At 32.1% G+C, this 23,843-nt stretch overlaps 3 protein-coding genes across 3 annotated transcripts; 1 reads left to right on the top strand and 2 right to left on the bottom strand.

The window, feature by feature from the left end:
- Positions 1–24: 24 nt before the first annotated feature.
- Positions 25–9,422, bottom strand: LOC100778303 (protein SPA1-RELATED 2). The gene is made up of 8 exons (XM_006590432.3): positions 9,269–9,422; positions 7,160–8,915; positions 6,581–6,738; positions 4,479–5,313; positions 2,989–3,135; positions 1,305–1,622; positions 918–977; positions 25–578 (listed from the first exon to the last, which is right to left on the bottom strand). Exons 2-8 carry the CDS (start codon positions 8,819–8,821, stop codon positions 387–389), a joined length of 3,372 nt encoding a protein of 1,123 aa, XP_006590495.1. The 5' UTR covers positions 8,822–8,915; positions 9,269–9,422; the 3' UTR covers positions 25–386.
- A 5,472-nt stretch (positions 9,423–14,894) lies between these two features.
- On the top strand, positions 14,895–19,517 carry LOC100791616 (crooked neck-like protein 1). Its single transcript, XM_003538162.5, has 7 exons — positions 14,895–16,153; positions 16,244–16,309; positions 17,426–17,570; positions 17,657–17,875; positions 18,442–18,634; positions 18,753–18,948; positions 19,221–19,517. Exons 1-7 carry the CDS (start codon positions 14,997–14,999, stop codon positions 19,330–19,332), a joined length of 2,088 nt encoding a protein of 695 aa, XP_003538210.1. The 5' UTR covers positions 14,895–14,996; the 3' UTR covers positions 19,333–19,517.
- A 744-nt stretch (positions 19,518–20,261) lies between these two features.
- Positions 20,262–23,429, bottom strand: LOC100787733 (mitochondrial adenine nucleotide transporter ADNT1). The gene is made up of 8 exons (XM_003538155.5): positions 23,094–23,429; positions 21,995–22,043; positions 21,682–21,845; positions 21,542–21,579; positions 21,258–21,370; positions 21,010–21,123; positions 20,592–20,933; positions 20,262–20,494 (listed from the first exon to the last, which is right to left on the bottom strand). The coding sequence occupies exons 1-8, from the start codon at positions 23,180–23,182 to the stop codon at positions 20,411–20,413; spliced, it is 993 nt and encodes a 330-aa protein (XP_003538203.1). The 5' UTR covers positions 23,183–23,429; the 3' UTR covers positions 20,262–20,410.
- Between the last annotated feature and the right edge of the window lie 414 nt (positions 23,430–23,843).

Genomic DNA, 23,843 nt, shown 5'->3' with positions numbered 1-23,843 from the left:
AAAACTATCGTTGAGAAGTTTATCTAAGGTGGAGCTTAATCTGTTTCATATTGAATCTGCTTCTCGGATTGATCCCAGTGATATTTAAGTATAACAAGCCTTTTCTACATATGACAATGTGAAATTCTGGTTTGAAATCCGAGTTGCACATCAGGATTTAAAAAGACCAGGATTTAGATTGCAGATCTATTTCTCCATCCAATTATGGCCGAAATTGAAGAAGCCCTTCTACTTCAAATTATAAGCCAGAGCTCAAGATGTCAAAATATTTTTTTATATGCTCCCAGCAGGTTGATGGGATTTAGCCTGAGTGCAAGGGCGACAAGTGCAAAACTCCAGGAACTCGCAAAACTGCAAGAAAGTTGCCGCCACAGGGAACCTTTCCTTTAAACCATCTGTAACACTTTTACACACCCACTTGAATTGGCCGCAATAAGCATGTCTGATTTCCCTCTCCAGCATACACTTGAAACAAACTGACCATTGTCATCATCAGTGTCTTTACCAGAAATGGGATCAATGGACCCAAATTTGTGTGAAGTGATTGGCATGGGAAGCGATCTATAGTAGGTGTAAATCTGCAAGAGAAAATAAATTGTGATTCAAGCCAGCACACACTCACGTAACTTTCTGCTCAATATTCAAAACTCCCACCTATTCGTTTCTCCATCTTGGTTATTATCCTTAAATAAATTTTGAATGTTGCAAATTGTAAGGCTGCTAGTCACGGTTATCAAGACAAATTGGAAGCATATACAAGTTGCTTAATAGAATTAGCATACTGACATTTTCGAGGTTTGTGACTAGTCATAATTTCACTTTAGTGCAATTAAATGAAATAACTAATTGAATGAACGAGTTTGATTTTAGAAAGTTAAAACCAAGTAAATAATTGTTCTACTGAAACTAATATATACCTCATTTGTTTCTGAACCGCATGCAATATATCCATCAGCCACCGATAGACCCACAAAATTCTGTCAAGAAACAGGCGGAGGATTTCAGATTACCAATTTAAGTAATCATAAACATTTGTCAGTTTAATAACAAAAACAGATCAAATTTCTGACATGAAGGCATAGTAGTTTGTTTATCACAGCTGTGAACAAATCATTTAGGTCAAAAACAATCTGGATTTCGTAAAATTGATTTTTCTATTCAGATCATCAACCACAATCTGATGCTCCATTTAACACCAAATAAGTAAAATTCTCCAAAGGATATTTGAAAGATGGTGACAAAGAAAACCTTACATACTTTACAAACATAAATTCCATCCAGTGCTATAAAATTTAAAACCAAACCTTCTCATTAGTATGTCCTGACAGAGTTAGGCTGCAAGCATTAATGGATGCACCCACAGGAGAGGTTTTATTGAGATCCCAGATCTTCAATGTATTATCAGTAGAAGCAGAAACAAGTGTTTCAGAGTCCAAGAATTTGACATAGCTCACAGCTTTACGATGGCCAGCCAGTACACACCAGGGACTTCTGAGATTGCGAAGATCATAACAATATGTTGAGTAATCCGCAGATCCAAAGGCCAGCAAATGGGAGGAATGAGCAGAGAACTGAACACAGCAGACATTAGCAACGTTCCTGATTGTGCCTAAACAGTTTCTCTGGAAGAAAAAAAATTGTACTGCGTTAGCTCTTGATTAGTTATTGGAAATAATTTATCTTGTATTTTTTGCAGCATCTTGAGCTTATGAAGAGACGATGTGATGCAAAATCTATCCATTCAATTAAGAAAATCTTGGTCGTTCATATTCGTCCCCCTGCTCATGGACTAATGGTCTCCACTGCCACATTATTTATTTTGAAAAATATATTTAACTCAAGATAAAAACAATTCAACCAGGAACCTTTCTCCATAGTATTGGTTAAGCAAAAACTGTTTTTTTTTCTTAGATTCAATATCTTCCTGATATGAATACAGAAGGTTCATTTGGTGATCAAGGACTATTATTTAAGGGGGAAATTTGCAAATCACAATGCACAGTAAGGGTGAACACAGGTCAGGTTTGAGGGCATCTTGGACCCAAAGCAAGGTTATCAAATCAAGATTCCAATCACAAATTCTCAAGCTAATTTTTGAATTGTGAATCATAGCTTTAAAGAAATGAAAAGTAACTTCAAATATATCATATAGATCATATATAGTGTTCAATGTAATAATTTTAAACTAGAAACAAATAAAACAACTTAGCCATAAGTCTCAAAACAAAATTATTAGTTATATCTAAGTTTGTGAAGTCTCTATGCAGAATGAAAACAAAGCAATGAAACAGCCAAATAGAGTGCATGCATTAAATGAGTCAAACAAAAAATAGCGGAACAACAAAATATATGATAAGTTCACTAGTGCTCTTTCAATTCCTTTTCATTTAACTATTTAAGCATGTATGACTTCTCAATTTCTTTCAAGAGAATTTGGTAATATAAAAGTAAAAATGAATTGTTGCATTGTGTGATTCATATCATATATCAATGATAAGAAATTGGACCAACTCATTCATGTACTATAAGATTCAAAGTCATTTGAAATTTATCTTATGATACGAATAGATAGCCAGCCGAATCGCATTGAATCGCAAGATTCTAATAACATTGACCCAAACTGATTGAAAAGGTTCAGATCAGGTATGAAATTTCCAAACCTAGTACCCAACCCGATTGCTTCGAGTTCATCTATTTTCAAACCAATCCAACTCGTCAACCCAACCCAATCCGATATTTTTAACTCAGGTTGACCCAATCCATGATCCCCAACCCTAATCAACAGTAAATATCAAAAGGTCTGATATACATATTACGTTTTAGGTCATAAATACAATTAAAGCTCAGAAAGAAGCAACATTCAATTACATTGTAACTCTAGTTTCTTTTTTTGGTTACCAACTTTCAGTCAAGCAAAATCTGCAAATCCACATGCTTACATGCATATGTACAGCGTAACGTGTATTGTACATGAAAAAGGGGGTTTACCTCACTGATGCTCCACAGCTTGACAGTACAATCATCACTTCCACTGGCAAATTTTGTAGGGCATACTGCAGAGAAGTCAACAGACCAAGCCCTCTTCTCATGTTCAGTGAATTGAGAAAATTCTTGGCCTGTACTAGCATCCCATAACTGAAAATGCATCAAATTATACAATGTCATGACTAATGCAGGAAGTCAAAGCATGGCAGCTATCAAAAAATCATTTGTCAATGATATTGGGCCCAGCGGTTTACAGTCAAGTGAATGGATGCCATGCTAAATTTAAGTAAATGATGATCACCAGTCTCTATTCTGATGCTAAATAATCATATCCTATGTACAAACCACATGTACTTCTACAAGGTGCATACAATCTGAGTAATGAGCATGATTCAGGCAGTGCCGCCACAGTAACACAAAGTGACAGCAAAAAATGACATTCAAGAACATCTTAGAAAAAAAAGAACAAGGATAGCCACCAAGACAGTTATTTTATTCTCTTTTTTTTTAAACGAACAAGTGTAAAATCACTTAGTATCTACGGTTTTTACCGGCACATTAATGAGAAGTTTATAAGGATAAGTGTATCTGCATGTCCACAACCACACATGCTTTTACCTCTAAATTATAACTTATGAATGCATTGTAATCTAATAATATAACAAAAGTATCCCAAATTTTCTGAATTCATAGAAAACTGCTCTATCCATGTATATGTATTATAAATATCTGTGTCCAATACCAGCTTCAATGTTTCTCAAAGTACTATTTTATAGGAGTCAACCAGTTCAGTTGGAAATAGACATCCCTTGAAACTTCAGATTTAAAATATAATCTTATATGCAACTTAGAAAATCATGGAAACAGATATGATACAGTCAAGGTACTAACAATTCACTAATCAAATTGTTAGAGATATAATATAAAACTGTTCATATGTCTTCACCTAACAGCTTATGCTTTAGGGACAATTAGTTCTTGACATAGTATTAGAGTCATTATGACAAAGTGGTCTAGAGTTTGATCGTTGTCTCCCCATTTTTCTAATAAAAAATAAATTTCAGCACAAGGTAGGTGGGCTTGTGCATTATCTATGCTTTAAGCCCAAAGAATTCTTGCATAAGTGGGTGTGTTAGAGATATCAATAAATATAAATATAAAATCTTTCATTAGTCTTCCGCAGTTTCACTAATAGCTAAACTTTTGGGATAATTGGTGAGTCATGACACGAATAACGGAGACTAGATGTTACATTCCAAACAAGACCCACCAATCTTGAGAAAATAAGCACTATTTTCTCTATTTAGCAGCAGAGTTTTAGCCAAAAATCCAAGTAAACAGGTGAGTAAACCCTCTAAGGTAAACCATTTCAGTTTGAATCAGAAAAACATCAATTCCATATAAGTAATGGATGGAGACTGCAAAGGTAATGGACGAACGCTGCAAAGAATGTCTTCCAATGATTAAACAATGGTTCAATGTGCAAAACATACCTTCACTATACCGTCATAATCTGTAGAAGCAAGATAGTTCTTAATATAGTTATTCCAGCAAACACAGCTGAGTTTTGATCTGTTTGACATCTCAACTGCAGGATAATGGATATCAACAGAGTCATTGCAAAGTGCACTAAACTCGAAAATTTTTATTTTCTTAGATATCCCAGCAGAAGCAAAGTAATCTGCATCCCGATCAAAGCTTAGAGAGCAAATTACATTTGCAGGATTGTTAAAATCAGCATTTCTTAGTACACCCCGCACTTCAAACTTGCAATAGCGTGCATACTTGCACAAACCATCAAAGAATGCCCCTAAAGTATCTTTCTTAGGTTGTTCCTCGCTTTTTTCAGCCACATTCCAGTTCTCACGATTTCTTAGTATATCTTTATCAGGGTGAGTTGAAGCATCTGTTTCAGAAAGCTGAAGTTTGGATCTCATGGAAAAATAAGCACTTTCAAGATGGCATATATTTCTCATCAATCTCACTTCATTTGAATTAGAGATTGGGGATATCGAGGGCAGCATTTCCAAACTCAAAGATTCCTTTTTAAGAGGCATAATCTCTTTCTGACAAGAGTAATCATTCTGCAAGCCAGAGGAAACCAAGGATTTTCTTGAGTCATGCCTCCTATCCACCTCTTCAATATCTGATTCCAAGCACTTGATATCTTCTACCAGTTTGAAGGCATTGTTCTGCTTCTGCTCTTTTAACAAAACGAGGAAATGCAATAACAATTCTGATTCTGCATCTTCTTGGTCAATACTTGATGACAATTCCTCACTAAACAACTCTTGCAATCCATTAATCAATTCAGATTGAAGGATTTCCCTGTTATGCAACAGAAGTTGTAACTTTAGGGAATCATATCAATAGAGTATAACTCAGGTTTGAAGACCATATTTTAAGGACTACCAGCATATTTAACTAAAACACTACTAAAAATATGTACTAAAGACCAGAAAGAGAAGAAAATCAAATTTAAAAAATTCTCTGAATCATTTTGATGAGACTTCAAAACTAGCCACTCAGAAATATGATCTTTATTGAATATCGCAGATAAAGGTTACAAATTAATAGTGGAACACTGGAATATATCTAAAACCCAGAAAAAAGATGACACTTTAAAAAAGATAATTATCCCATAGCTCATAGAGCTTAGGGCACAAACCAGATGCCAAAAATTCCTTCCAAATTCTCCCCAGATGATTCCCTTCCTCCAGTTCCCCTCCTAATAAGTCAGAAGTCCCTCTCTCCCTCCTTGACCTCATGCATAACTACCAGCCCTATACCTTCTCAACACATGCCCCTCTTCCTCCTGGAATAAATTTTCCAAATGCATTGCCTGTGACTAAACTGATCCAGCGATTAGCCCATTTACTCCCCTTGACTCTGACATTATATAACATCCAAGCAACCTCCTATTTTTCAATGCACTATGTTTAAAATTTTCAATGCAGATGCAATTTAAAAAAAGCAACAAGATTATTAACTTTGTAGTTAGTAATATCGAAGGGACAGAGAAGACATCTCACAGAACAAATATTTCAACTCTACCTATAATAGCTTCATAGACACTTTTTTTTATAAATAATAGCTATGGAAAAAAATGTGGGTGTCATTGTCTAGTTGAATGGGAATTATATTTTTATTCTTGATTTATAGAGTAAGTGCCTTCAATGCTTTCATCTTGTTAGTTTGCTCAAACACTTAGTTAACAATGCCTACAGCACTAACACAATGTTAGAGAACATAATACAATATCCAAATTAGCCCCCTGGCGTGGAAAGGGGGGTGGGGGGAGGAGATCCTTGTATAAAGTTCCTATGAGTGATAACACACATAATCACATATAAGAGATAATTCATCAGCATAACAATGACAGATGTTATGCGTATGCTTATACCTCTTTGAAAAACAACATAAACAGCATGCCATGATTTCATTATTCAATATACATTCTTCCATATTACAGCATATATCCAAAATGAAAAACAAGTGAAATATGTATATCAGATGTTTGTGAAACACTTTTTTCATATAATGTTGATTGAATTAAATCTGATATTAACTATGATAAATAATATTTCAATACTACCTTGTTGATGGACGTGATGATGGTTCAGGATGCAACAGCCAAAGACAAAAGCCAGCTTCCTTAGGATTTTCTGATAGGAAAATTGGAGGAAGAATCCTATGACGAAGATCAGACATGGCTGCAATATGTGTTCTTTCAGAGTCAAAATGACCAAGTAACTGAAAAATTGACCCAAATAAAATCAGCTGCTGAACTTGCTATGCATCAAATTGCTTCCAATTATACCAATCATTTAATTTTAGTGACTGGAAAGAATTTCACTAAACTCCCACACTAGTTTTTTTATTCAACCTGAAATGAGGCAACCACTTTGCTAAGAAATGTACTTTATGTCTGGGTTTGAGCCTTGCTAGGAAGATATCAGTATAGTGAAAAACCAAAGGAAAAACTTATAAGTTTTCAAACCAACACTAATGCTAGAAAGCCATATTGAGCTCCAATGTATACAGACAAAAGCATATTTTCATTTGTACTTTTCATATGTAGAAACACATTTCAATTTGAGGAATAAATGTTACAAAATAATGCATGAAAATTGCATTAAAAAAATGGAGAGGCATCATGAACTTGTATACACACCTCAAAAAGGAGAACACCAAGACAGTAGATATTTGATGATGTTGTGTAGCCTCCCTCAGGACTTGTGTACCATTTATTTTCAAATTTTTCGCATGAAGTCAATGGCCTTTGACCTGCATTAGATACACGAGGGATGCTAGACATTCTTCCAATGTTATATTTAGAGAATTGGGTACCTTCCTCATATTCATTGTAATAATCTTGTGATCCAACTGTATGACTATGAAGTTTCCTATCACTTGCAGTTTCAAGACACAAGTCACCACCAGTAACTCTTACATTCTCATTAAATTTTTGTTTCTTTGACCCCATATCAAGAGAGGGAAGTGTTACTTGCTCTGACAACCTTTTTCTAATAAAAGAATTATCTAAGTGGACAACTTCAGAATTTACAACACTATCCACCATCTGTTTTTGAACAGGTAAACCAAGGTACATGACCTGGTTTGATGGCGTCAATTTAATATAAGATGGACACAGGTTATGCAGTGCAACTCCCTGAGAGTGAGAATTGCCCACCAAATCCACAATCTTCCTAAATATATTCAAACTTTCCACCTTGTTTGCTTTGTGGTTCCCGTGTTTCAACCATTCTCTCAAAGTCACACCGTCACATTCAGACCTGCCAGATCTAGGCATAGCACCACAATAAGAAGGAAACTTTGCAGTTTTGGAACCATAACCAACTGATTGATTAGAGTTCAAGTGAGTACCAATGCTGGTCTTCATCTGTTTCTGATCAGTACCAATGCCAGTTTTCATCTGATTCTGATCTGTATCAATGCCGGTCTTCATCCGACTCTGATCAATGCCAGTCTTCATCGGATTCTGATCTGCATCAATGCCAGTCTTCAGCCGATTCTGAATCACATCAATGACAGTCTTCATCCGATTCTGATCTGCACCAATGCCAGTCTTCATCCTATTCTGATCTGCATCAATCCCAATCTTCATCCGGTTTTGCTCTCTAGACTGAACACAGAAGCCATCAGATGATGGACCTCTATATACAATACCCTTACCCCTCAGTGTATTTTTGATGAAAAACTCCGCAAATCCTGATTGGGATATAATTTTTGTCCGTGTTCCTTGATGAACATCACCTGCACCCCCTTTATTTTCAGCAGATGCCAAGTGTTCCATGGCATTGCTCTGGCCATCACTGAGAGATTTTCTAGCTAGCATCTCTGGGAAAGATGAGGAACCAATATCCTCCCGAGCACTAGATGTAGCTTGGACACTGTTTCTGGTTCCAATATCACTTAGTGAATTTCCAATTCCTGAATTACTTGCTAGCTGATAGAGATTTTGCCAATGATTCTGCTGATTATACATCTGCTCTCGGTTGTTTGATGTACCAATATCCAAGCTTGAGCCATTGTAACTTTTTACTGTTAACTCTTCAATCATAGCATCAGCATCATCCATAAAAAGGCTTACACGAGGATGCTGTGATGTATCTGCATGGTCAATACCTTCAACTACATTTTTACCATCATATTCCCGAGGTGGTATCTGGGAGTAGTCCTGCTTAACAGGGATGAAGGCTTCTTGGGATTTTAAGATTTTTTGGCATTCCGGGTTGGATGAATCTTTGTTTTGGCGCTGCGTTTCCTCGGCAACCTCTAATTGGGTTGCCTCATCAACCAATTCTTCATCCATGCTATAGTTTTAGCTTCAACAATCACATATCCTTAGCAGCAAATTTATCAATCAAAACATAAACTACAACTGCTCATACACAACATCCACCAATCTGTCAATTTTTTTTTTAAAAAAAAAAACACGTTAATTAAATATTTATTAATTACCATTTAGAGTTACAATCGCTGAATCACAATAGAAAAAGAAAAAATATATATATACGCTATGCAATTTGCAGATTCGAAAGGTGAAATTCCAGTAAATAAAGAGACCAATGGACGTATTTATAACCTCACAGGTGAATCTCATTTGGACAAAAGAAAATATGAAGTATAATAGATAAATTAAAAATACGAATAATCATCAGGGACATGAAAGAGATTGGCATGTAACAAATGGAATTAAGTTAAGGAGCAGAAAAAGGCGCGAGAGAAGAAGAGTTAGGTGGAAGCGAAGAGGACTTACATAAAATAATAATAAAGGAGATTGATTCTGTGGTGTAAGGTAAAGTCGGTGGCACCAAACTATACAGAGAGGAAGATGAAGAAGAAGAAAGGTAGCAGTTCTGACAATAGAAACCCAGCAGTAGTATTGGCTAATGGCAAATTAGAATCATGAAGAATGAATTCAAGATAACGGTGTCAGGGTCGGGCTTCATTGTTGGATCCGACCCGAATAAATTTCCGTCTTTCAAATACACCTCTTTTCACCAAAAACAAAACTAAGCAATACCCAAAAATATTAATAGTTAAATTACCGGTACGATTTATGAGTTTTTTTTTTATTTAATATTTATTAGATAAATTTTAAAAATATTTTTTAAGTCATAATTTGAAGAATTTTTTATGATTAAAATATTTTAAAAATAATTTATTTGATATGTTATTTTTATCAAATACAATATAGATCATTGAATTTTATTATTATAGGATAGTATTTTCATTGATTAATTTTTATTATAATAATATTTTCTTTAATCTTTGGTAAAAAATCAAAAATATCTCTCAATTCATTGGATCAACTACTAATTTCAATCCAAGAGAATTTTTCACAAATTAAAAATCAAACATAAACTCTCTTATTAAATAAATTAACTTTCACTTAAGTAAACACAGTTAAATTTTACATCAATATACTAATCATTAAGTTTTATTAATTAATTATTACAATAGTATAGTATGAATTACTTCTTATATTTGATCTAATGATTTTAAGTTCAAATTATATACTACTGAACCCACGTCAATTTTGGATTTGAATCCTTTAAGCAACAATTTGATTTGTCTATCGTGACACTAAATTCAAATAATTCATGTTAATATCATGGTGAAAAAAAAAGTAAAAATTATATTGATTATATAGTGATTTTAATTTGAAATTCAAAATTTTCATTTAATAAATATAAATTAAAAAGGTTTGTAGTTTATTAATTAGTTGTTTTTTTAAAAGTATTTACACGATGTTTAAATTTAATGAGTAAAGTTTGGACTAAACATCATACAAAAGGAGCGATTGTATCATTTAATGTAAATTATTATTAATATTTGATATGATACATTAATTAAACTATTAAAATTAAAGTTTAATTGTCAATGAAAAATTTAAGAAAGAAGTAAATGCATGTGGTTTCCTAATTATAAGAATTAAAATTTGAACACTATTATTGATTTCATAATTAAAAATAGTGAAACACAAATTGGCTATTTTTCGTCACAACGTTGTGAACTTTTAAATACATTTTAATTATTTTATTATTTTATTTATTAATGATATATCTGTCCTTCATTTATCAATTGGAAGGTTTATTTTTTTTTATATTATTTATGGAAAATACGTTCCTAAATTGAGAAAAATTCTATGGGTTAACTGTATTTTTAATATAATATTATTTCATAAGATTTAATAATTAATTCGTTTGAGAAAAATATTTTCTATTTTTATTTAAATTGCAAAAACGTTGTCTTATATTTATTTCGTTTCTCATTTTAAAATTTTGCATAAAAATTACAACGTTTTCAAATGAACTTTTAAAAAATAAAAAATAAGATAACATTTTATAATTAAACGTAAAAAACATCTCGAGTCAAAGACCCTTAACTATAATTTTTTTCCTTCATTCTCTTTTCGTCATTACATTACATGTGATTAATAATATTTTGGATGAATTTAACCTTTTACTTTTTTTATATCAGCTGAGTTAAGAGTGTTTCTCACAGAGAATGACAGGCGTTACTTTTTCTATGTTCAATATTCCTTCTTTCTTTTGTATGTTATTTATTCTCATGCCACGTTTTTTAAAGAAAATTCGCAATTTATTGAAATAAACATTTCTACTTTTTAATCAATTAGAATTCACTTTAAATATTATTTAAAGTGTTATTATAAGTGTACATTCTAACTAATTCTTGATGTAGTATAAAATACGTTTGTAATATTATTTGTTAGTATCCCTTACTTTGGTTAAAAATAAATATAATAATACACAAATGTTGAATTTATTGTAAATTATTTTATTGATTTGATCAAATAAGTTTTCCCATAAATAAAATTAGCATAAAGATATTGAATAGTAAAAAAATATCAAATCGAATTCACGTCTTGCTTACCTTTTAGGGGGGGAAAGGACCAATGGTAATGGAGGTTCCACGTACATTCACTTTGGTGTGCTACAGACGCAAAACAGAAGGCGATGATCGTCGTCCACTAGTTCGTGATATTTTCTGTATTCGGGTTCCAAATGTTCTGTCTTTGTAAAGAACATGTTTGCAAGGGTTTTTATAAACAGTCATATGCTATAGTACGAAAAGCACTGACAAGATCTCAGTACCAAAATACATGTTGAAAAACTAAAAAATTGTAAGGTTATAAAGAAAGAAAAGAAAACAAGAGTGATCTAATTAAGATCCTTGAGATAATTATTATAAAATTAATAAGCTTTATATATATATATATATATATATATATATATATATATATATATATATATATATATATATATATATATATATATGATTAAATGATAAGTTGAAATTATTTTATATTTTCAATAATCAATACTTTTAATCTCTATATAATCTGTGGTGAGTGTAACAATTCAGGAAAACCACTAAGACCAGTCTAATCAATTAATCATAAGTCCAGCTCTAAATCTAATGGTGTTTATATAACTTTGAATAATGATATTTAGATATTATATATATATATATATATATATATATATATATATATATATATATATAATACATAGAGAGAGGGAAGATGTTTAGATTTTTTAAAATTATAAACACTTTATTAATATTTATTGTTTTTTTCATGTCTTTCTTTTTATTATGCACTGTATAAAGTATTGACGAATTATTTTTGTATACTAATATGTTGTTGGTTTTAGTATATTGGATTTGATTTTTTTAAATAAATCACAACTTTTGTGAATAAAAAATATTATTAAAAAAATATTATTAAAGATAATTAAGTAATATATATTATTTATCTTACTTTTTTTATTAAAAAATATCTTATCTTACTTCTTTTTTATTATTTATCTCTTTTTTTTCATTGTATTACTTGTCAATTATCATATTTGTCATTTTCCTTTTTAACCTCGTATACCCCCAATGAAATGGCATATATCTATATTCTTGTTTACAAACCAGTATTTAAAAGGAAACTTGAAAAAACATGAAATAAATTGTTTTAAAATGTATTGTTTTTAAATAAGAAATATATACTCCAGAAAAAAAAAGATTAAGTAATATAGAGAGAGAAAGAGACAGATTGTTTAAATATTTTGACATTGCCACATAATCACATATTGTGATGCACGTTGGTTAATTTTTATAATAATAATAATAATAAATCATAAAAAGATAATTTATAATTTGATTGTATATAAGTTTGAGGGTGTCACTAATATATTCTTAGACACTCTTATTCCATCGCTCTCTATTTTTAGTTAAAACTTGTTTAAAAAAATACAAAACAAATAATAAAACTTATTAGGTGAGTATGACTTAATTGAGTAAGATAAATGAATTTATTGTAAATTTTCTTATACTAATTTTAATTTTTACGGATAGAAAAATATGTGGATCCCACAGAATTTCATGATTGTCATTAAATTTTAGACAATAATTTAAAATATTAGAAATGAAATATTATTATCGGAAAAAAGACTAATAGAATCTTATTAAAATATATTGATAATAGAAAGTTTATTTTATATTACCATTCGGTAAAAAAAAATCGTATAAATAAAAAATTAGTAACCTTTTATAATATTTTAAAAAAAAATCACATTTAGAGTAATTTTTATTCAGTCAAGAACATAAAAAAATTACACCAATATTACATTAAAATAAAAATCTCAGAAATATATAATATAGAAAAATAATAATTGACTGTTATATTTTTTTTAGATTTTAGAATTGATTTCCTTAAATTTAGGAGGTGTTTGATAGAGTGATTCTTTTAAGTTTTCCAACAATCTTAGGCTGCTATGCATATTTTAAAGATCATTCATATAAATCTAGTATTCTTATAAATTATTTTTAATTAAGTTTTCATCCAGATTTTCACTAAGATATTCTCATGAGAAGGATAAAAATTCAACTTTTCTGAATTAAAAAATAGTTTTATTATAATAAAAAATGATGAAAAATTTTATGTTAATGCTATTAGGTCATTTAATTCGATAAAAATTTTAATTTTTTAATAAAAATATCATGTTAATATTTTATTCTAAAAAAGTATTTAGAAAAATATTTATGATCAATCAAATAAGTTTTAATCATTAGTAAAAATTATGATTCCTAAAAAAACTTTATCTATAAAAAATGCCCTCTTAAAGTAACACTTATTTTAGAGTACTGAGGATTAAATTTTTTCAATAGAAAACTATGTATTAATGTATATGTAATTCGTTGTTGATCATGTTTTCTTAAGGTTCATAACTTCGAAAGGGTTTCTATGATTGCTAATTGCTTTAAATATGATGATTTTTAGTTTTTAGTATTTGTATTTTCTTTTTTGATTTTTATAAATTTTGAAAATGATTCCTTATTTTATTATTAAATGATAAGCAAACATGTATTATTAGGTATACATATAAACATATCAAGTAATAAAAATAAAATATAGACATATCATATCACATGTCAGTCATGTGATGATTGATGTGAATGATAATAAAAATACATTTATGAAAAATTATCGCATTATGAAAACAGGAAACTAATAGTATATTTAAATCTTTTAGAAAGATATATTAACGTAAAATTAACGTTAATATTTAAAGTACTGACACAAACAAAGTTAATCTTTAGAAAATTTAAAGTTAATTTAAATATTTAGGTTATGTTGGACAGATATTTTAGTTTGTTTATAATTTTTTTTATTTGAAAAGTTTATTTTACTGCTTAATAAATAAGTTTTTAAAAATGTTAACTTTTTGTTTTTAATTTTTTATATTTTATATTTTGATTGTTGATATATTTATCATGATTATTTTTTTAAAAATAAATTATAATTTTATTATTTTTATATTATTTTTTATTTTTTAACTACTTTATAATTTACATGTGTTTTTTTAATTAGTAATTATAATTTGTATTGAATTTATTTTTTTAATCCAAATTTTATAATTTATTTTATCATCTTTCTTGTTGAGTATGATAATTTTGATTTTTTTAATTCATAAAATCATTTCATAAATTCATATTTTAAATATATTAAGATTCAAACTACCAAATCTTTATCATAAAAGCTTTCTAAAAAAAATCTTAAAATTAATTATATTTCTATAAAATCTTGTGAAGCATCCTGTAAAGTTGGTTTAATGAAGTATTGTAAATTAGATTTCATCTTCCAACTAATTTTTTATTTCTAAATGAAAATGAAAATATGATTACGACTTATTGTAATTTTCTTTTATTCCAAAGTTGTAAAAGAGACCACAACTTCTCATGTCTTCTTTTATTTTACTTTAATTAATTAATTAATAGGTTTGGTTTTTAAATTTCTAAAATATATTTTTATCTTTAATCTTTAATTTAACAATATGATATATGTTAGTATCTGGAGTAAAGCTTAAAATCGTGTAAATACAGGTCAAAGCAATAGTTACTATACCGGAAAAACACTCTTCCCCAATCTCGTTAGCCGTTAGGGTTTACGGAGAGAGAGAGAGAGAATAGCAATGTCTTCGTCGAAAGATGCAGACCCAAGCCTGGGTTACCTGACTCGCAAGGACACGGAGGTTAAGCTTCCTCGTCCAACCAGGGTCAAGAACAAAACCCCCGCTCCGATTCAAATCACCGCCGAGCAGATTCTCCGCGAGGCACGTGAGCGCCAAGAGGCCGAGATCCGCCCTCCCAAGCAGAAGATCACCGACCCCACCGAGCTCGGCGAGTACCGTCTCCGCAAGCGCAAGGAGTTCGAAGACCTAATCCGCCGCGTTCGATGGAACATCGGCGTCTGGATCAAGTACGCGCAGTGGGAGGAATCTCAGAAGGACTTCAAGCGCGCGCGTTCCGTCTGGGAGAGAGCCTTGGAGGTGGATTACAAGAACCACACACTATGGCTCAAATACGCAGAGGTGGAGATGAAGAACAAGTTCATAAACCACGCGAGGAACGTTTGGGACCGCGCCGTGACGCTTCTGCCCCGGGTGGATCAGTTATGGTACAAGTACATTCACATGGAGGAGATGCTCGGCAATGTCGCCGGTGCCAGGCAGGTTTTCGAGCGGTGGATGAAGTGGACCCCTGACCAGCAGGGATGGCTCTCTTACATCAAGTTTGAATTGAGGTACAATGAAATTGAGCGCGCCAGAGGGATTTTCGAGCGGTTTGTTGAGTGCCACCCTAGGGTTGGGGCTTGGATTCGCTATGCCAAGTTTGAGATGAAGAATGGCGAGGTTGCGAGGTCGAGGAACGTGTACGAGAGAGCCGTGGATAAGCTCTCCGATGACGAGGAAGCAGAGCAGTTGTTTGTTGCTTTTGCCGAGTTTGAGGAAAGGTGTAAGGAGACTGAGCGTGCAAGGGCTATATATAAGTTTGCTCTTGATCATATTCCCAAGGGAAGGGCAGAAGATTTGTATCGTAAGTTTGTCGCATTTGAGAAGCAGTATGGTGACAGGGAAGGGATTGAGGATGCTATTGTTGGGAAGAGAAGGTTTCAGTATGAGGACGAAGTGAAAAAGAATCCTTTAAATTATGATTCCTGGTTCGATTACATAAGGTTGGAAGAAAGTGTGGGGGATAAGGAGAGAATCAGGGAGGTCTATGAGAGGGCTATAGCCAATGTTCCTCCGGCTGAGGAGAAGCGCTACTGGCAGCGCTATATCTATTTGTGGTATGCTTGATTTGGATTTCATTTTTCCCGTCTTCTTGTTTAGTCACTGTTTTGATATTTTGTCCTAATGTTTATTATTCGATAATTTAGGATTAATTATGCACTCTATGAAGAGCTTGATGCTGGAGACATGGAGCGAACAAGGGATGTGTACAAGTATGTAGCGTTTTATGAACTTGAAGTTTGGGAATTTATAACTGCATTATGCTTGATTTGAATGTTGCTAATCACTGTTATGTTTAAGTCTCTGTTTTGTTCATCAACTAGCACTTAACCCTTTGCAATGGACAAGGAATAATCAAACTAATTAATTATGACTTTATATCAAATACAATAAGTTTTCCATATTTTCAGTAATCTTTATCAGCCGTTAATTATGAAATAATTACTTCAACAATTCAAGCTATTTGAGTCATTATCTTTAGTGTTGTATTGTCAAAGCATAAGTACTCAATACATAGCTATACATACTTGAAAAGTTCCGTGTATCATATATTAATTGGTGTCACCAATGCCCACCGTGTTAACTTACTGGATGAGACTGTGTGATCTCATCTAACAACAGTGGCTTAATTTGGAAGATTGTTGTTAGAATGGAACTACTAAAAAATGTTGAATGAATATCATATCCCCCCTTCCTCTTTCACAGCTAAATATAGAGCAGATAAAAAGAATAGATGCCCTTAGTAACTGCTGAAATAAAAAGGGACAGTAATTCAGTAATCATAGATTGCAGGTGTTTCCTTTGCATGCTCGTGCACCAAGCATATATAAGCACTCCGATAATGAATGTTTGTCTGTTTTTTAATTTAGTCTTGTATGGAATGTCTCTTTCAGAGTTGCATCTAGTAGATATTTCACTGAACAAAACTTAGAACAGTTCCTTAAGTGCTTTTTGTGCTTTTTGCCAAGTAGAATTTGAGTTTCACCTTGATTATTCATGTAATAAATGTTTACATTAAAGCTCAACAAAGTGAAACTTCAATTCTAATGGGAAAGCAGCACCAAAAACACCTAAGAATATAATTTTTGTCATACTTGTCATGAGTATCAGCAATTAGTTAGTTAGAAAAGTCTCTGTTACAATTGTTTTGATAATTGTATCAACAGTAAATTGGTTAAACCAGCGGACATCACATATCACATATAAAATAAAGGAAGAGTGGAGACTCTAGAATTTTCTGGGATTAACTGAGTTGTTGTTTATACCAGATTCTTCAATCACAGTTGTATTGACCTTACTGATGTTCTCTGTGACTTCCATTTCTTTAGGGAGTGTCTCAATCAGATACCTCACCTAAAGTTCTCGTTTGCAAAGATATGGCTTCTAGCAGCCCAGTTTGAAATACGTCAGCTGAATCTCAAGGCCGCTCGTCAAATATTAGGAAATGCCATTGGAAAGGCTCCTAAAGATAAGGTAATTCTCTGAAGATGCAAATATTATAACTTCTTTTCATTGCAGCTTAATTAACTTTTTCACACATCTTTACTCTTTGACAACAGATTTTTAAGAAGTATATAGAGATAGAACTGCAGCTTGGTAATATAGATCGATGCAGAAAGCTGTATGAAAAATATCTGGAGTGGTCGCCTGAAAATTGTTATGCTTGGAGCAAGTATGCAGAACTGGAGAGATCTTTATCTGAGACTGATCGAGCTCGAGCAATTTTTGAGCTTGCAATCGCTCAACCAGCTTTGGACATGCCTGAGCTGTTGTGGAAGGTACACAAATTTATTTCTTGTGCAAGAAAATGACTGCACACACTTGCATTTAAATTTTTGGCTTATTCTTGATGTAGCACAGAATTTACTTAAATTTTGGGGTTGTATGGAAAGGGAAGTTATAGAAATATGTTGGGTAGCTTTTTATTTAAATATAAATCTCAGTAGCTCACTTTAGGGAGAGCCATTATACTAAAAACATTGGAAAAGTAGGCGATAAGAAAAAATATTCAAGCCTTGACTTTACAAAATTACGAATGATTAAGGCATTCAATGAATATAAGTTTGGGTTTTAACATTTTCATTGCTTTTGGGTTCAGTTCAGTTAAAATTTGAGCCCGAAAAACATTGAATATCATCTTTCACTATGTGTATGCACATTATTTTTCTGTTTTTATAATTGTATGATCTGTTGAACCCTCATCTTTCACTATGCATAGACAACAAATGGACTTAAACTCCCCTTTATCATTCCTTTTAACTTTTATTGTTGTCTTCTACTGCATAACTTGATAACATTTACATATTGGTCATAATGTAACTATAAATTTGTGAATTTAAAACAGGCATACATTAACTTTGAGACTGCTGAGGGTGAATTTGAGAGAGCAAGAGCACTTTATGAAAGGCTTCTTGATCGAACAAAGCACTTGAAGGTATGGTTAAGTTATGCAGAATTTGAGGCAACAGCTATGGATATGGACAGTTTAGACTTACCAGAAGATGAACAAAAGAAGCAATGCATTCAGTGTGCTAGAAGTATGTGAATCCAGTGCTGTGCTCTTGTGCTGTTAATTTTTTATTGTTTGTTTTCAGTTTGAATATAAGTGGACTAATTTTCTGATTCTCTTTATATCTTGTTTTGTGCCTGCATCAGGGGTGTTTGAGCAAGCTCTTAACTACTTCAGATCATCAGCTCCAGATTTGAAAGAAGAAAGGGCAATGCTATTGGAGAAATGGCTCAACATGGAGGCTACGTCTGGAGAGTTGGGTGATGTTAGCTTAGTCCAGTCTAAACTGCCCAAGAAGCTCAAGAAGAGAAGGCATGTTGCCACTGAAGATGGTTCTACTAGGTATGTAACTAACTCTGTTTATCTTTCGACTAGTTCCCAAGGGTTAGTTGATATGGTTTCATATGCAATATGGTGACAGCTATTCTGTGGATTTATTTCCCAAGGTACAATATTTGAAGGTTCACTTGAGCCTTCAGCTTCTTGCATGTTGGCAAGACCATTTGTTGTCTACGCATTGTTAATTTTATAACTATCGACATTTTTCTTTCTATCTTAACTTTTGTAAGACTTCTTTTTTTCAAACTTCATTTCCTGTTAATTTGATTTTGCAGAATTGAAGAATTCATCGACTATTTATTCCCCGAGGAAAGCCAGACAACCAATCTCAAGATCTTGGAAGCTGCTTACAAATGGAAGAAGCAAAAATTGTCTTCTGATGATTAACAATATCTTGTAGCTGCTATACTTCTAGCGTGTATATATGGGCTAGATTTTGTTCTTATACAAACGGCAAAAACCGTAGCTTCTGCATTTGAGGAATGTGTGTCGCAACCAGGATTGTAACGTCGATGGACCCAAAAAAAACTTAAAATATGTTTGAAAAAAAATGTAAAACTTATTTAAAACAATTTTTTTTATTGCAACTGAATTTTGAATTTAGGAATCAAATCAATCAATTGTGCGTAAAGAATGTATTGCTATTCTACATGTAAAAATATTTTACTTCTAATTAATTAAGAAAATTATTAAAATTTGTCCTACCTTGATTTTTTTTTTCTAATTGGCCTTCATTATATTTTTTTTAATTGAGTCCTTGGGATTAGTACTGTTAATATGTTGTTAGTTTTATTTTTATTTATGGGGTGTTTGTGTCACATTTTTGGAAATGTTATTCTTATAATATGTGAATATCATTTTTGGGTATTTATAAAAAAATGTTTGGTTAAATTATTAATATTTTGAAAATATTTTTAAATGGGAATATAAATGTAAGAAAATATTGTAAGAAAATTATAACATTACGAGGAATCAATAATATTGAATACTTTTAAAAAACTTATAATAAACAAAGAAATGTGTATTTCTTTTTTTACACTAGAATCCTAGGGATTAGTTTTAATGTGTTGTTAGTTTCATTTTTATTCAGGCGCGTTTGTTTTTCAGAATTTTTTTTATATTTTCAGAAATGTTATTCTTATAATATGGGAATATCATTTTTGGATATCTTAAACAAAATATGTCTGGTTAAATTTTTAATATCTTGGGAATAATTTTTAAAATATGTGCATCATGCCCGATAAAGTGCCTACAGTGTGGCTTCTCACATGCTCACACAAAACTTATTGCTAATTTACTACTGAATGAAAATAGTATGCAGAGTAAAGATAACCCGTGGATATCGTTAGGATTTACTGCTAGTATTTTACAATTGAATCTTGAAATTTCATTTATAGAAAATGAAATAATAAATTACCACCTCTGGCAACTTCCTCTAAAATCCCAAAACGAATTGCTAAATTCTTCAGTCAGATATTCTCATTTCTACACCAAGAATGTCCTTGACCATCTCGTATGTCACGAAAGCAATAGCTATAGAAGGGACAACCTGAAAAGAATGGAGTTTGCAATCAAAATGTTTCTCGGCCTGCCGTATTATTATTATAACATGATGACAAGGAAGTTAAGCAAATGGATCAACTGACCTTCACTGAATTGGGAACTAGGCCCTTGTATAATGCTCCAAATCCTTCATGCTGCACAGTTTTCCTGAATGCATCAACCATGCCAGTATACTCAATTTTGCTCTTCCCTTCACCAGCAACTACTGAAGCAGCAGCATCTTTCCATCCCACCATTTGCATTCTTCGGCGAATGACATCAAGTGGGTAAGCCACAGTCTGGCCAACAGTTCCAGCAGCAGCTCCACATGCAAGCCTTGTCGTCACACTTAGCTCAGAGTCTTGAGCTATCCCAAATGGTTTAGATCGAATCAACCAGTCTTTCAGAGATTCATATACGGAAAAATTAAGACCCACATACGGTATCTGCAGACAAGAATCAGATGTTACTACCAAATACACATCTTTTCAGGACAAGAATCTAAATTTATTTTTCACTTACAACTCCTATGACTGATGGTAGCCAGCCTTTATACAAAGCTCGAGGGCCTTCTTCCCGGAAGACTGTTGAAAGAGCATGAAAAATTCCTCTGTACTGACAAGGAGATGCTTCTGTCTACAGAATCATTGAAAATCAAATTGAAGTTACAGCCAACAGCCAAGCAAATGATTCAATGAAGCATCTTTATCTTCCACAAACAACACTTGTAGAAGCAAATCCAAATGAACCAAAATTCCAAAACAACTTACCTGAACGGTTAGCCTTCCTCGCACCATGTCCATTGGATAAGTGGCAGACATGGCAATGATTCCCGCGCATGCGCCAGCTCCTAGACGCAGAATAGGAGTGAGCTGTGCTTCTTCTGCAAAATTATATATATAAGTTGGTTTGGGGAATGAAAATCAAGTAATCAAGCCTTAAAAGGGTAGGAAAGCACATTAATTATGAATCACATGTCCGAGACAAAAAGTACATAAATCAAATGCATGATACTATGATAGAGTTATTTAATCGAGAGGTGATTTTATTGTACCATTTCCAGGTTGCCGCTGATAGAGCCATAAAATACCCCTGCATTAGTATTAAGCATATTTAGAGGGAGACTGATTAAATTAACAAATTTAAAACAGAGCAATGAAAAAAATATCAGAATAGAAATGTGGAGAAGCATACATGGAAGCTTGCTCATAGCTAAAGAACTTCACTGCTGAATTTGGGACTATACGAGCACAATTTGTTCCGTTTCCTTTAAACATTCCTCTAAAACCCTCAGTTTTCCATATATATTTTAAGCCTTGAATTGTTCCATTGTATTTTATATCTTGACGATTTTGAACCTGCATTTTCAAAAAAGCAATTTGTTTTATTCACCGAACAACAGAGTATATAAACATATTCCTCCCCCTTGAAAACATATTTTTCTACATCAATTCAAGCAACCAACCATCCAAGATAACAGTAGTTGTTATAACTTAACGGGAACTACCTGCAGCAGAATCTTCAATCGCTCCAGAGGAGCTACAGCAGTTCGTGACCTATAATAGAAGTTAGATATATAATGCTTGACTATATCATAGTGCAAGATCAAAAGTCAAAACCAGTATGATACATGTAAAATATAAGGCAAAATAATCTGATATTGAAAAATAAACGCCGCACATAACATTCCATATACTTGTCTTTTTTTTTCTTCATATATACGCATTTTAAAAATTCATCAGAAATGAAAAGATTTTTTTTTATTCTCTCATTTTTAATGTCTGTAAAACATTGTCTGAGGTAAACACTGCGTCATCGATCCAAGAAAAAGCTATATCTATGTAGCTTGTTTTGTATTCTTAATGACAAATAGTCAAATACCAATAATTTTAGTAATATTTTAAACAAACATGTTTAGGACACCAGAAAAAAAGTATTAACATGTCCCGAAACAGACTTCAACCCATTAGATTTGACTATCATCCTATTCCTATGGATCCTAACCAATTTTTATATTTGACTTTAATGGAATAAAAATAATATACACAGCCTTTTTTTGAGTTACATTATTTATATAATATTTTTTACATTTTAAAATATTATTATTTCTTATTTCCCTCCATCACGTACATTAATTATTTTATTCAACATTTTCCTTTCTTTTATCTCTATCTTTGTTGCATTATTTTTTTTTTATATAACAATTCACATAAATTTAATTTCTCTTTTTTATTATAATTGGAAAAAAGATTTAACAATTTTTGAACAAACTAATATTTGTCTTTTGTTTTTCCTAACGTATTGAAAGGGGGAGAGTAAGATATTAAACAAGCCCATTGAACCCGAATAATTATTAGTCCAGCAAATATAATGAATGACATACAAGAAAATTATATGAATGGTATAAGAGAAAATTCAGATTTCACGATCACAGCGTAGAAATATAATGACCTCGAGCATGCAACATAGTGAAAACACCTCAAGAGAACAAGAGAGGCAATAATCGCAAGAAGAAAGAAAAAAAAAAGGGAAAAACAACAACAGTATATAGAAAAGGTGTGCGCAACCACTACGAAAAGAAAAAATTAACGCAGAGAGAAACTCACACTCCTCCGGCAACTCCGCCGGCGAGGAGAGACTTGCAGATGCTGAGAAACTCGAGAGTTGGAGGTTTCACACCATCATCTGCAGCCATTGCTGAGGCAGTGAGAGATCGATTTTGCACTTGAAAGAAAGAAGGATGAGAGAAATTAAGAAAAGTAGAGGGTGTAACAGAATACAAAGCGAAACGAAAAATTTTCTTGTTGGCGGATTTCCCTTTCGAAAAGTTAGAATTATATATGCGCGCGTCTCCACATAACGTGTGAAGCTGAAGTGAGATTATTTTTGTTTTTGGTGACAGTTTCGTCAAGCAAAGAACAACCGCATGGTCGCGACTTAGAGATGAGAGCATATCACATCTAGTCAGGATCTCCTACTATAGCCTACGTCATGTTTTGTTTTTAAAAAGTCTTCGTAATCTCACATGTTCATTTAATTATTTAAATCAAAAGTTATTCTTTACCCTTAAAGCGGATAAACACATTCACCAAGTAAGAATGCATTATAAATGGTTTATGAGTTTATTCCATGTCACATGTAAACAATGTTTGTTTTCATGTTTTGACTTTGAAACGGTCCTGTATATATAGATATATATATTAAATGATTTAATTCTCTTTCGGTGTGTATAATCTTGTTATTTACCCATCCTGAGAAGAGATTAGGGTCTAGAATCTGACATTGCCATTTGATATATATGTTTCTAATTTGATAATGCATTTATAAAAAATAAATGATGAATTAATCAATCAATG

The sequence above is a fragment of the Glycine max genome, chromosome 11 (assembly GCF_000004515.6).
Source record: "Glycine max cultivar Williams 82 chromosome 11, Glycine_max_v4.0, whole genome shotgun sequence".
In the NCBI taxonomy this organism is placed as follows: domain Eukaryota; kingdom Viridiplantae; phylum Streptophyta; class Magnoliopsida; order Fabales; family Fabaceae; genus Glycine; species Glycine max.
This window is presented reverse-complemented; position numbering and strand designations above follow the sequence as displayed.